Genomic DNA, 14,310 nt, shown 5'->3' on the forward strand with positions numbered 1-14,310 from the left:
CCGGCTCCCCAGTGTTCTTGTTACCGCTCTCTGAGGAGCTAGTGTGTCAGTGCACTAAACCCATGCAATCCCCTACATTCGCCGAGCCACAGGCAAGGGGAGGGTGAGGGATGGTTTTCTTCACATCAGTAAAGGTCAGAGGGAGGCTTCATGTTCTCACTCCTGCAGTGCACGTGTGGGGAACATCGAAGCTGCATCGACTACGAGCTGAAATCACAGCCAAATGTAGAAAATGCATAAAGAAAGTTTAAAAAAGGCCATTTTACTGGTATCTGTGGGACCAAACTCTAATTAACAGCATACATCCACTTCACTTCAACTCAGTTTTTTTCATTGAATTGGTAAATAAATCAAACTGGTACTGATAGTTCCATTCAGCAATCTAACTTGGATATGTCACATCAACTAAGAAGAGGGGGTGAAAAAAAAAAAAGGCATTTTCCTGCCATCTAGTGGTCAAGAGATGGGACGCACTGTAGAATTCAACTGGCACCAAACTAGTAAAACATGGGAAAAAAGACATAACACTTGCAACATAAAGGTGATCCATATTTTTTTTATATACTTAAAAATATGCACATATAAGAGCAACTACGACCCACGGAAATGAAAATGTAAAAATCGCTCAGTTTTTAAAACAAAATGTGACTGTGGCCAGTGTGACGGCTTTGTTAAAAAAAAAAAAACTAGATTCAGGACACATTTCACAAACAGGCCACGGATGACAAATGGGAATAATACTCAAATTAACAACAGGGATCAACAATTTCTGTACAACATCCAACCATCGCCGATGATGTCAAATAGTTCTGGTCTTTCGTGTCATAGTCACTGCACCCGTGTGATGTGGTCGGTCACATCAGTCGTCACTTGGTCTCAGTGTAGGAAACTGTGGCTCTTCCAGCAGGTAAACAGTTGACAGTCGAGGGGGGTTTTCACATGCTGAGGCGGGAGAAGCACGTCATCAACATTTCACACATCAAAGTGAGGAGTTCTACTGGTGAAGTCACTCGAGTTCCTTGAACCGCGCAAACATGGCCTTGCGTACTGCTTGTTTGTAGGTGGCATGGTCCCAAACAACCGGCTCTTTCTTTTTCCTCTGCTGAAAACAGAAGTGCAATTTAATAAACAAACAAGAGACACCACATGTTACTTAGCACTGAAATAAAGATAGACACCTACCGGGACAGGCTCGGCCCCTAAACCAGGCCTCTCGCTGACTTTATTCGTCTCCCTAAGCGGAGAGGAAAAACATGTATTATCCAGGGTAAAATATCTTAATTAGAAAACCACTTTAAAGTTTTTCTAACGTCAATAACACGGTTTGTTAAAGCTCGCCCACCTGGAGCTTCCAGCCCAGGTGTTATGATGCTGCGGCTGTTGGTGGTGTTTTCTTCTCTTCTGCTCCGGTGATCTGGGTACGTCTCTGGCATTCAACTGTGGGGACACATTCTACGTTTAGCGATCAACTGACAACAAGACTTAACCCAGCGTATTTCTTAAACACCCTAATCATTTTTCACTTACTTCTTTCTCCTGGTTTTCTAGTGCCTCCAATTCCTTCTTTGACCTCTTGATCTTCAGGTGGATCTCCATGTTTTGCTGTGGAGACAATGCATCGGGTATTAAAGAGGTTGTTTTTAGCGGGTCACTGTCAGCTGTAGTATATAAAGAGGCAGGTGGGTCAGTACTTTGTGCAGGTCAGAAAGCTGCTGATGGCGGAGCAGAGCATCCTTGTTGGGGAACTGTCTCCTGCACAGCAGGCAGGCCATCTTCTTCCAGTCCGTCAGTTTGTCGTCCTTGTCGTCAGACTGGATGCCTTGACTGCCTTTAGCGAAATCGTCCTTATCCTCTTCTACTTCTTCATCACTTCCAGCTCCATAGTCTGATGCCAGCAAACCCAGGGAGCCCATTGGACGCTGAGAAGTAAACAACCAGACAAATGTTTGGTACAGATTTTGTTTTTGATCGAAATCTATGTTTAGAAGTGCACGCAAAGTGAGCCGAGTATGGTTAAAGGCACGATGTCATCCAGATGGTGTGCAAACTGGATCGCACTGGAGGACTAGTACCTTTGACTTTTCATCTTTCTTAGGGGGAGCGAGGGGCTTTTTAAAAAGATCATCTCCACCAGAGATCTGAGGATGAAGACAAGGAAAATTAAAATAAGCTGGCAGAATACTTCTTGTGTTGTAGTTATACACATGGATGAATATTCAAAGTGGGTCACAAACCTTTCTCTCAAAGACAGCGAAACCAGCATCAGCCGACTTAGACTGCCTCCTATCATCGTCCAGTCCAGTCCTCAACAATGGCGACGGGGCACGCACACTGTCCTTTTGACGATTCTGGATCTTTGCCCAGCGCTCCATATCTTTCATGATCTGCAAACAGCAACCCACTTAAATCAACTTTCTGCCCGTTTAACATTTGTGTGTCACACTTTGTGCCCTGGTGTTATAGATGAAGTGCTACCTTGACAGCGGCGAGGCTCTTCGGCTTCTCGTCTTTGTTATCCTTCTCTTTGTCCTTTTTAGCAGCGTCGTCGTCTTCTTTCTTCTCGGGAGTAGTTGCTGCAGAAGCGAGGACAGACTCCGGAGCGGACAGATGAGCGGCTGCCGGGGCTTCCTCAGTGAGGGGAGTCTCTGATGGCTTCTTCATTTCCAGAGGAGCGTCTGCTGCTGGGTTGGAGAGAATAGCCTGGTCTTCAGCAGTCATGGCCACAGGTTGGGTCTCAGCTGTGTGGCCTCCTGGAACTGGGACGTAGGTCTTTGAAGCTGCATCCCAGTACATGTACTCCTGCGTCTGAGCATTGTAGAAATACTATATGCAAAAAAGTGGTGAAAAGGGAGAAATGACAAACTAATTTACGGTTGCTATAGGACGACTTCTGAGTGCTTTTGTGAGCTTAAACTTATTTGGAAATCATTCAAAAAATCTTGTCTATCATTATCATGTAGCGATTTATTTGGTTATTTGTAAATCTTCACATCACACAACCGACACAGCTGGAAGAAAAACCTTTTAGTACCTTTGTCACTAAAATAAAACTTGGAAAGTTTGTCTCGATTGTGGGAAGAAACTAAAACGGTTTTGCACATCTTTAAATCAACTATCATTAAACATAAACATAAACATATTAAACATAAAATGTTCAATAAATGTGCCTGGAAATAAAGCTCTACAGGAGGTTAATCTACTCCTGGGTAGATGTGTATTAGGTACGTTACTGGCTGCGATGCACAACCACATGTTGTCTTTGTGTTCTCACCCTGGAGTTGGGATCATAATACAGCGTTGTCTCGGGGTCGTAGAAGAAGCCTGACGTGGCATCGTACAAGTAATTGGACACGTCTGGAACCTCAGAGCCTGGACGGAATAGAACAAACAGATATGACAAATAAATAAATAGGAGATATTTAGAGCACTGATCTTTCAAAGTAGATGATGTAAAGGTGTAAACACACATGTTTATGATAGTTGCTTTAGTTTGGTCCGTATGTGGCTTAAAATATTTTATTGTGTGACTATTTATGATTTCAGTTGACATTCCCCTTTTTTTATAAAGGAAAATTCAGAGATCAAACATGACAAACTCCCTTAGACTAGGTTAGAACTAGGATTATACATTCAAGACCTTTCTCTCTCAAAGTTGGCCAAAATGTTTTATGAACCTAAATGCAAGTAAAAATGTCATGTAAACAATGTACTAACAACACTGACAGGTGAAAGGTGATCTAACTCTGTTCAGGATTTAAACGCTTCATTTGTTTCTCACCACAGATATAGGCCTGTGATCCATCGTCGATAGAACTCATACCAGCTGATTCTGGGGGCACAAGCAGTCCAACAGCGTGTAATGAAGGATCCACAGATTGGGTCTCACAGTAGCCAACTCCCTGTGAGGTGTTCAAAAAACAGATCCCCAGTTAAATACCTAACATTGAGACAGGACGTCAATATTTTGGCTTTTTGCGTCACAATTTACCTGACTTATGCTGGGATCTGTCGACAGACTAGTGCCATTCAACAAATCACCTGGTGAGAAGATAGTGAAACCAGGTGAGAACAATTAATGCAGTTCAATAATAACAATAAAGAGTGAATGGGGACTAATAGACGACACGGTGTGTTTGGTGAAGTCTCACCCTGCATTCCAGCGGGGTGAGCAGCAGCAGGCGGCTGCAGAGGTTGCAAGAACGGTGGAGGTTGCGTGAACTGCAGCTGCTGAAAAAAAACAACAACAAAACAACCACGTCATGTTAGAGCTCTGCCCATTGTCTTTGCAGTCATTTTGAAACAGCAATATGATGAAATCCACAACTTACCGCCATCATGCCAGCCTCAGGCGCATACCCAAGGATAGAAGTGTTTGGTTTATCAAAATCTCTTCTAATACTGAAACAACAAGAAAATAATCAGGAGCAAATGAGATGGGTTCTTCTTGACTAGACTAGAAATAACAATAGTAGAACTGTGCAACTTGGTGACTTACTTTTGGTTCTTCAGGGGTTTTGCAACCTCAGCATAAACTCTGACTCCATCAACATAAAGGGGTCTGGGTTTAGTGAGAAGCTCAACCAGACGTGTCACTTGCTGCAAAACAAGACACTTTGATAAGTGAAAACACTTTGGCAAAACTAGACAAAGATAGTCATCACAAACTCTCAGAAACATGTATATATACCTCATGGGAATCCATGTCGACAAAGCAGAAGCACTTTGCTCCAGGTGACTTGGCTTTGACTAGGCGGACATTTCTCTCATCCAGATAAGCAAAGGGATCCAAGGCTTTCAGGATAGCTTCTACTGTGGTGGTGGGCTTCACATTCTTAATTATCATGGCTGCACAGTGACAAAAGAAAAAAAATGCATTAACACAAGTTGAGCAAATGTGTCCAACAAAGACCAGGAGTTTTAAGCAAACATACTTTTACTGTCTTTGAAGACTGATTCAGGTCGCTGTGAACTGTTCTTGGGGAGGGCGCGATTGGCCCACGACTCGGACTGCTGCTCTGTCTCTTGCTGTTGGAGCTGTTGGTCCACCTGCTGCTGCCACGCCTCGGGAGTCAAGTCAGAGTTGCGCTGAAACAGGATGTTGGGCAGCGGTTCCATAGGACCTTTGAGTTTGGTCCCATTCAGGTTTGTCTCCAAATCTTGTGAAGTTTTATCTGGTCTGGGCAACTGGGGCTCCTGGAGTTGAGGAACTTTGTGATCTGATTCCTAATTGACAGAAACAGGAAGGAGGGGACACTCTTTTACTTTTTAACTATGTTGGTGTAAAAGATATTGTACATGGTGACTGTACACCAACACTTCTCAAACAGTGGAAGGTCCCTTTATTTACCTCAGCTCAAGTTTTATAGGTGCAGTCTTCTGTATTTCATTCTATTGAGATGCTTTCCTGCTTCCTGCTCAGCTCCGATTTGATACTACTACTGATTGAAGTTAATAAATTATTACATCAGTGGTTGTAATCCAAGGAATTCAGAATGAATGATCAGATTAACTTGTTCTGTTTGTTCCTTAAAAATCAATGAGAATTAAATCAGTCGTCCACTAATATTTAAGTGGGAATCTCAGAGCAACAGAGTGGTCTGCAGAAATTATGATAAAATCTACTATGAGATCTGTTATAATACAGGTAATTTTGTTTATATAGTGCCCCAACAATTATTTAAATGCTGATTCTTCTTTGGGAATCTCTTGTAAGACATCAAACAAAACAATGAATTATTATTATTATTATTATATTTTTGTCTCTCACTTGGCTCACATGGACTCCTCTTTGCTCATCTGGCTGGAGGAATTTCATGGTAGCTGTTCTAGTGCCAACCTTCAGGGACCCCTGAAAGAAGAACAGAAAAGATCAAATCAGCTTTATATGACACTGGTGACTCATACCTAAACTTGTATCAATGACATGCACTGTGGCAGGTGTAGCCCTCCTCCTCCTCCTCACTGCTGAGGATAACATGCACCAATTCTTACGGTGGTGTTCAAAGCCTAGTTCCAGGGCCATGCTTCACGAAGCCCAATCGTCCCCATACTACATTTAATTGTTTTAAGGGGGCTAAAAGTTAGGCAGCCATGGATTTTTTTCAATATCTATCGTCAATTGTCAATTCCATTGTCAATAAATCAATTAATCCTTTGGTCAATAACATGCCCGAAATTTCTAAAAGAACATCACCATTTTCTAAGCACCCAGGTGAATCCTCAAATTGGCTTGTTTTGTCCAACCAAAAGAAACCATTGATATGCAGATAAATACCACACAATACAAAGAAGAGCAGCTAATCCCATCACTGGAAAAGCTGGTCCGAAAGAATACTAGGCATTTCTGCTTAAAATGACTGAAGCAAGTGATCAAATACTCCAGACTCTCGGACTAGGATGACTCAGACCCACAGAAAAAATGTCCAGAAGATGACAGTAGAACTTCAAAGTGCAAATGGGAATCACACTCTCAGCAGGTTAGGTGAGCAAACCAAACAATGCCATTGCAAACGCCTCATTTCAAACACTAGACTCCATTTACATAGAACCTTTTGCAAAGGAAAGCTTTCAGCACAAATACATGTACTGTTCAGATTGGTGTTCAACAGCCATGATTCCATTGCAGGCTGTGCACATCAATTCCAAAAGAATCATTAGCACAAAATGGAATTAACCATGAAAACCCACACTTATGCTCATTCCGCAAACACACAATATTCCATGTTGGTCCCCAAGCATTTTTAATTAAAAAATAAAAACAAACAAAAAATAAAAACAAATCTAAAGCCATATTTCTCCTCTTCTGATAGGTTCAAAGTGGCCATTAAAATCTTTGATGATACCGAAATCACCAATCACACAACTAACTGCACCCTCTAGTTTTATTATGACATATCAGAAGCTTCAGAACATACACAAACAAGTTGTGGTTAAAATAAAGTTGTATACATTAGACAAGTCCACTAATAGAAATAGCAGAGCCGAACAAACCCCTATACAGCAACAATCCAACTGACCCCAGCAACAAGAAAATAAGATGCTTCTCCTTATTATTTTTTTTGAGATAAAGCTCAGTGATCTGGCCAGTGCTGAAGACTGTTCAGTGACTCAAGATGAGAACTCTTCATAAATCGGTCAGAGAAATCCAACGGAAGTTGGAAGTGAATACTGAAAGAAGAGAATACTGTCAAGAGGACAGGGAAAAGTCACAGATGACTGAAAAGGATTTGAACTAGCAAAACATTTTTGCCACAAGAGGACTACAGCAGAAACTTGAAGATAACAAGACTCACATAACAGACAAGAGTCTGCATCCACGCCAGACGTTTTGTGATGCTGTTATAGTCATTGTAAAGAAAACCAAAAGGTTTGACCAGAAAACCAAAGTATTGGAAAAACCTGAATTTTTACCTCATGATGGTTCAAAAAACCACAAATGTCAAACGCATTCCTAATGATCTATCCTTCAGCTGTCGCAGCATTTCCTCCCTGAACCACAATAGTGAGCCTTATTGTGATGTCAGAAGAAAAAGTCGTTGATCACCAAAATCATTAAGTTATCCTATGGATATCGAGGATATGGCTATAAGGAATATATACCAATCCACACAGTAACAGGTAGAAATATCTCACTGGTTAAGTTAAAATTTTGACCTGCTGGTGCCTCTAGAAGAAAAATCAGGGGGTCATCAAAAGCTTGAGGATTCATCCTCTTGGCACCATAAATATTTGTACAAAATGTAAATGGCACCATGACCTGCCTGTGCAAAGTGTCATGCATCCAATAGATTTTGAAATATTTCAGCCTGCACCAAATTTTTGGCAAAACAACTTCATAAATTGACTGCCATCCATAGTCATGCTGGAAGCATAGCTCACAGAAGATGTGATCACTACGTACTTTACCCGTCTTGTGATTAACAATTTAAAAGATTTACATTTTCAAACATGAAAGACAAACTACGACTTTCTCTTGAAAAGTAAACAAACAATATACTGTGATAACAGTTAAATCTGGACAGCAGGTTTCTCAGCAATAAGGCTACACTCATACTGACTGTAACCCTGCTTCAAGACGACCCGTCATTTATTTGAATGTCACCAGTTCAGCGACACAGTGGGGATGCCACCATAGAGCACGGTCTAGTAAACAATGGAAGGGAAACCTGTTGTATGTCTACATGTGCATATATACAGTTGAATTTTTTTAATAGTTTCTTCCTAATCTTATAAGTCCTTAAAGGGGCAGTAAGCAATTTTGGAGAAAGATTGTTTGTTTTTGATGTTTTGACTGCACTGGTCGGGGCTCAAACCCGCAGCCTTGGGTATGGAAGACCGACTCGCTTACCACGAGTCATATCGTCTGTCGCTAGCACATCTCGGAGTGATGTTTACAGACTGCACACGTCCTTACCATATTTTTGTTTTCAAATTACAAAGCCAGGGCTTAGCTGAAAACATAACAATAATAATTCGGTGCGTACACAGAACCGACAGCTAGCGGACCGTGAGGAAATATTCCCTGAATTTTACAAAAAGTGTATTGGATTAAAATCGCTTACTGCATCTTCAACAAGTATCCCGAGTTAGTGAGTAAGCACTTACTTTAATGTATATAATATTGGGATCAACTGTTGAGGTTAAAGACATTGGTACGTAAATATGTCAAACACCGACACTTTCATCTCCTTAACTAGAGTAAGTGGACCAAAAATAACAGCAACCCCAGGTTCCCAGATGCTCCCCCTCCCCCATCTACAAAATGCCCTCTCAACCCCTCGTAATCCTGATGGGAGAGACGGCCTTCGTAGAGTGACGAGGATAGGCCACCTTGTTGGACTCCATGAAGTGGACTGCATCCTCGAGGTTTAAAAACTCCACATAGGCCGTATCGTAGCTGTAACCTGGGGACAGCATTTGAAATACAGATGGGTTTTTGTTAGTCAATGCCAGTAATGACAGTCACCCACTAAAACAATAAAGACACCAGTTTCGTGAATACATCGAGAAAAGTGTGAGCGAATTTTTACCCCTTTAGTGACACACGTACCTTTCCAGGAAAACTCATTTTATTTATGCTTTTTTTCAACTCAGTCGTCTGATGACTGAAGACGTATCAGACTTTGCCATGAAAGGCTGCCATGATGGATCCAAGCCTTAACAGACAAGATATTCCAGACCAGTGGCAGTGAACAACTGCATGGTGTGCACCGTTGAAAATGTAATATTTATTTATATCAAATATGTCAAAGGGTTTTCACAGTATTACAGTATTTTTGCAAAATGAAAAGCCTTTAACGACATCATCTTCACACAAATAGGCTTGGTATCATATAAAACCACATTTAAAGCAATCCATTGAGGAAAACATTCACTCTAATGCAGATGTTTAAATCAGCAGGATGAACAACAAGGCAGTTTCTATTTCAGGTTTGTTGACGATCTTTTTTTCAATCAAAGAACAGGGATAAACTCTCCCTGAAGGACACATTCAATGAGTCACTTGTCACAGATCTTTTGTGACTGACACTGAATATCACTCTCCAAAGCTCCTAATGTTGAGCCCTTGTTAAATCCTCTAGTTACTACTGACAATGACCCCACATCCTCTGCCTTGAAAAAGGATGGTTTAAGAGCTCATGAGTTCACACAGACCAGCAACAACAGGAACCATGATCGTGAAAACGAAAAGAATGCGGAGTTTCGAATGTCGTAAAAAGCGAAATGTCGAGGAACACGTAAGCGATCGAATGCCCCAAAGGGTTCCAAAAAGAAGCATAATTCTTACCTGGCACAACATTGTTGATTTTCATCCCCTGCATTGGAACACCATCACGGACTGCAAAGGCACCAAGAATCTGCAATAACAAAAATAAAAAATAAAAAATAAAATTGTGAGTACAATTGAATGCAAAACACTACCAACACAGTCTAGCAAACATAATAATTAACACAAAGTTACTTTTTTGTTTGATAATTACCTGCTCCATTGTGGCAGTCTTTGGAATACCAAGTATGGATATTGTATTGGAAACTTTGTCTTCCACTGATGCACTCCTGTAATCCTGATCCTTTCACATTTTAATTAAAATTATGGTTATGAAACAATCAAATATATCATTACAAAAAAAGCAGATATATTTTCAAATCAAATACTAGCTAGGTGGGAAAATACACATACCTTAGAACCGGACTCACTAAACTTTGTAGGTGTGATTGGTTTGGACTCTTTAATGAGTTTCTCTGGTGCTTGAAGCTCCTCACGTTTGAACTCAAACGCTCTCCCGGACCCTGTTCTGTAATCAATGTCCCTGTAGTCTTGATCCCTCGCTTGTGCAGAGCTGCTGCTGCTGCTGCTTTGGAAATCATGGGCCAGTCCCATCTTACCCCTGGCAGGACCTTGATTTTCTTTCATGCCTTTAAAACAATTATCTGCCTCAAGTTTCTCATGTTTGGGCAGGTTCTTCTCTTGATGGTAAGGGAGTCTCTCATCACAATGTGATTTATTCTGATTATGCTTTGGGTTCCTTTCCCCAAGCCAATGCTTACTCTCATTTTCCCTACCAAGAGGGCCAGTAAAGGGACTTATTTCTGGAGGTGGATTGTCTTGTGGCCCTTTGCTGCCAATTGGTGGTAGGTCAATCACAGGAAATTGTTCACCATGAGGAAACATAACATCTTTCCTTGGGAATTCAACTGATGGTCTATCCCTTTTCTGAAATGATGGTGAATCTCTAACATTCACATCTCTTCCAAAACCTACAGGGAAGCTGGGTTTTGATACAGCAGCCACACCTTTACCCATGTTTAAGAATGGGGCTTTGTCCTTCTGGCGGTTCTTCCATTCTTCTGCAAGAGTCATCTCTTCACCACAACGATAATCCATTAGGGGACTGTCACTTGAATCTGGATAATCTCTCTCTCTGAGTGCGCCTTCTGCACCCATAAACCCACATCTTTGAGGGCCAGCAATATCTGACCTCACCCTGTCCACCGGGGGGACATCATTGTTTCCAAATCTTAAGGGTGATCGATCTCTACCTCTAAATTCTGCTGATGGTCCAGGACGATTTCTGAAATCCGTATCAGAATCAAATCCACCTCTTGGATTGAAAGGTGGCCCTCCTCTTCTGTCAGTGTCCATCATTCTCCTTTCACGGGTAGGTAAATCCATTTCATAGCGATCACCGTCGCCAGTGCCCATTGGGGGCCGGTCACGCATGTCCCGAAATCCATCATTTCGCTCCATTCTGTCCACAGGAAACCCTCTCCTTCCATCAATATTGGGATTATTGAACTGTGGCATGTTGTGATGAAATGACTCTCTGTCTCTCATGTCCATAAATTTGCTGTTAGGATCCCGTGGTGACATACCTCTTCCTCCCATCTCTGCCGAGTTCCTGCCTGGTCCAGGTAAACCAGCAGCAGAATTCATCAGTTTTTCTCTGATTGAAATTTCTAAATGCCTTCTATGGTTGAAATCTGGTTCTTCTTCAGGTCTGAAGAAATCCCTATTAGGTTCTCTACCTTGCATGTCACGTGGGTCCATATCACGGCTCCTCATGGGTGGTGCATCCATCCTCCTCATGTCCATAGATGGTTGATCCAGAGGTCTGGGGCCCATATGACCCATATTCATCCCCTCTCTACCTCTAAAATCAGGCATTGGACGATCTCTGCCACCAAACATTTCTCCACGATGATCACCACTGGAACATATATATTAATATATTAGGATCTTGATTTGTTTGACATGCACATGGCAAAAAAACAACAACAAACAAAGCTTACAAATAAAATAATATGGATGGGGAGAACTAATATGATTCAAAATAGCTCAAACAACATCAACAGTGGGGTCCAACAGTCTATGACTTTTGCACACTGAACGGAAGGGATGGGCAGTATGGTGACATAACAGGAATCAGTCTACCCTCAAAGATTTTGCCATGATCAGAAAAAGGAGGGGAGCCTCTCAATGGAGAACGGTGAGACAATTTAGTTAAGCAAAGAATGCCTTAGTTGAATGAAATTGTACCTACTCTTCAGTCAGTCACACCAAGTGCACTCTAGCTGGTTTCCTTATTCACTCAACTTTCAACAAACAAAACGCAATTTTGTTGACATTGACATTATTCTGGAGCCTTCTCTTAGTAAACGTTCAGCGGAAAATTCAAAAAGTTAAGTAAAGGATTAAGTCGGGCGAGAGTTTTCAAAAACCTATGAGAATTTGGACGGGAGCATATCAGCCAACCAACCAGGACACAAGAGCCCTAATAGGCTAACTATAAAAACAAATAGAGCTAAATATAACTGAATATAACTGAATGGCTTGAAACAGCTTCCAGAGAGTGCTCTACCTTACAATAGGAATCATGTCAACGTTGCATGTCTTCCTTAGTATCAAATCTGTGCCTATGACTAGATGATCGCTCGTTTACCGGAAGGAGGGTCCTCCCCGTGGTCCTTGCCTGGGTCCTGGTCCATCCCACATGTTTGCTGTCGGTATCTTATCTGGAAAACAGTCATAATTGAATGAACCGATTTTACCTCTGCAATGGCTGCTGCCTGTTGTTGAACCGGGCAGCGCAGCAGCACGACAGCAGAGCTACGAGTCATCTGTGGAGCGCAGGGACGCACACATCTCAGGGGCTCCTACGGAATACGTCGGCGAGTGTGTGTCATTTGGTTTCATTGATTTTTTTTTTTTAAACCTGGGGACATGTAAGAGTGAGCGGTGCGAGTGCTAACTGGCGCTGGCCCACAGACGAGCGTCTCGCTAATCGCGGTCATCACTAGGCCGGACGAATCTACGCCACAACGTCAACACATCACTTGAGCGGAGTAATCGACCGCACTGCTAAAAACAACAACAACAAAGGGAACTCGAGCGGACAATATGGTAATGCAGGTGATATTGGAGTGGGTAAATTAGCGCGCAGGAGAACAACATCACAACCTGCGAGACCATTCAAAGGGCGAACACATCGGAGCTAACGTGTCTTAGCTACATTAGTGGTAATAGAATCCAGTTTCTTTTAGCTTCGTCTTGCAAACCGGTCTTTTATATACAGAGCGCTACACTTATATATAGTACATTTCACCGTGGATGTTATATGACGGACGCACCTCGGTGTGTTCTTCAAGCTCAGTGTCGATGTCGCAGGCGATTGTCACCCGGGTTGTCGATAGCTTGGACGAACTGATGACGAAAATGGAGTCGGAGCTTCTTCTTCTTCTTCTGTCTTCTGCAGCGGAGGTGAAACTTCTTCTTCTTCTTCTTCTTTGTCCAACAACGCACGAAGCTAAAAAGGCCAGGTGCTGCCACCCAGCGGTTATAAAACACAGCTACCGTCCTAGTCGGGGCCTCGTGCAGTTGTAGGCAAACAGTAGCCCTCCATCCAAAAAATTGGCACCTGATGAAAGGGAAAAGTTTGCATTTAGCTTTTCTATACCGTGTGGTTTTGCCTTACTCTTACTTTTGCACTATTTAGAATGTATTTATTGTATATATTACTTATCTTATTTTTTTGTTTGTTTTTTTGTTTTGTACTATTGCACCGCTGGTCCGAGATAAACAGGTTTTCAATTCCTCTGTATGTCTGGAACAATATTGCAGGAATCAACAATAAAGTTGACTTGACTTGAAACCTTTTGCGTATTTTCCTACAAAACTACTTTAGGTGACCATGCAATCAATGATTAGTGTCATGAGCTCAGTCCAATCAACATGGCATGTTAGTATATATTTTTTTGGAAGGCACCAGTAGCGACTGTATTCTCATTCAACCATGATCGACTACGACTATTCTTTTTTTTTTTTATTACTGTGTAGCAGCAGTCGTTAACTAATGGGGAAAAAATACCTATGTTCACATCAACGGCTTAGAAATCTAAAACCTCATAAAAAGTATATGTACAAAAACAAAGAAAAGGGCTGCAGACCTACCAAAAACCATTGCAAGAACTCAATTTGACATTCATAATACCACTATCTCTTTGATGAACCACAAACCAAAAAAAAGAGAGGTTTCTGTGCTATCTAAGGCACCACTGTGTAATTTGGGTTGTTTGTCTGAAAAACATGGATTATTTGTTGAAGCCATAGCAGAGGGTTCATTTAATTGTTGGTTTTGTGTGATTGTGACGGCCCTGGCACTGTTTTTCAGGCTTGCTGCTCTGTTTTATGTTGTTAGTGCCGTGTTGCCCATTTGCTGTGCTGAAGGTCTGCTGCCCTGTTCTTTTTCTTTGCTTGCCTGACTTCCCGCTTGCTGGCGGGCTCTGCCTGGCCTCGATTGGTGACCTCCTGCA

The 14,310-nt window shown here is 41.9% G+C and overlaps 1 protein-coding gene across 4 annotated transcripts; it reads right to left on the reverse strand.

The window, feature by feature from the left end:
- Window positions 1-536: 536 nt before the first annotated feature.
- On the reverse strand, window positions 537-13,263 carry LOC118309410 (RNA-binding protein 6). 4 transcript variants are annotated; one of them, XM_035631511.2, is made up of 24 exons: window positions 13,129-13,263; window positions 12,441-12,513; window positions 11,527-11,708; window positions 10,181-11,403; window positions 9,981-10,070; window positions 9,788-9,857; window positions 8,830-8,903; window positions 5,768-5,848; window positions 4,932-5,223; window positions 4,688-4,845; window positions 4,496-4,596; window positions 4,329-4,398; window positions 4,149-4,227; window positions 3,989-4,038; window positions 3,779-3,899; window positions 3,272-3,369; window positions 2,476-2,823; window positions 2,235-2,384; window positions 2,073-2,138; window positions 1,692-1,919; window positions 1,528-1,602; window positions 1,343-1,437; window positions 1,183-1,234; window positions 537-1,102 (listed from the first exon to the last, which is right to left on the reverse strand). In XM_035631511.2, the coding sequence occupies exons 2-24, from the start codon at window positions 12,491-12,493 to the stop codon at window positions 1,007-1,009; spliced, it is 3,852 nt and encodes a 1,283-aa protein (XP_035487404.2). In that variant the 5' UTR covers window positions 12,494-12,513; window positions 13,129-13,263; the 3' UTR covers window positions 537-1,006. The 4 variants fall into 4 exon arrangements, with proteins under 4 accessions (XP_035487404.2, XP_035487401.2, XP_035487402.2 ...); XM_035631508.2 differs by having other exon boundaries at window positions 4,149-4,224; window positions 10,181-11,708; XM_035631509.2 differs by having other exon boundaries at window positions 537-1,099; window positions 10,181-11,708.
- Window positions 13,264-14,310: the final 1,047 nt, after the last annotated feature.

This window comes from Scophthalmus maximus, chromosome 6, assembly GCF_022379125.1.
Source record: "Scophthalmus maximus strain ysfricsl-2021 chromosome 6, ASM2237912v1, whole genome shotgun sequence".
Lineage (NCBI taxonomy): Eukaryota > Metazoa > Chordata > Actinopteri > Pleuronectiformes > Scophthalmidae > Scophthalmus > Scophthalmus maximus.

Bases quoted from the DNA above. Each gene is read 5' to 3' on its own strand.
- LOC118309410 (XM_035631507.2), bottom strand. From the start codon at position 12,493: ATGTGGGATGGACCAGGACCCAGGCAAGGACCACGGGGAGGACCCTCC. The intron at 4,597-4,687 runs GTATATATACAT...CTTGTTTTGCAG, and splicing joins TCGACATGGATTCCCATGAG to CAAGTGACACGTCTGGTTGA. The intron at 3,370-3,778 runs GTGAGAAACAAA...TATTCCGTCCAG, and splicing joins ATCACAGGCCTATATCTGTG to GCTCTGAGGTTCCAGACGTG.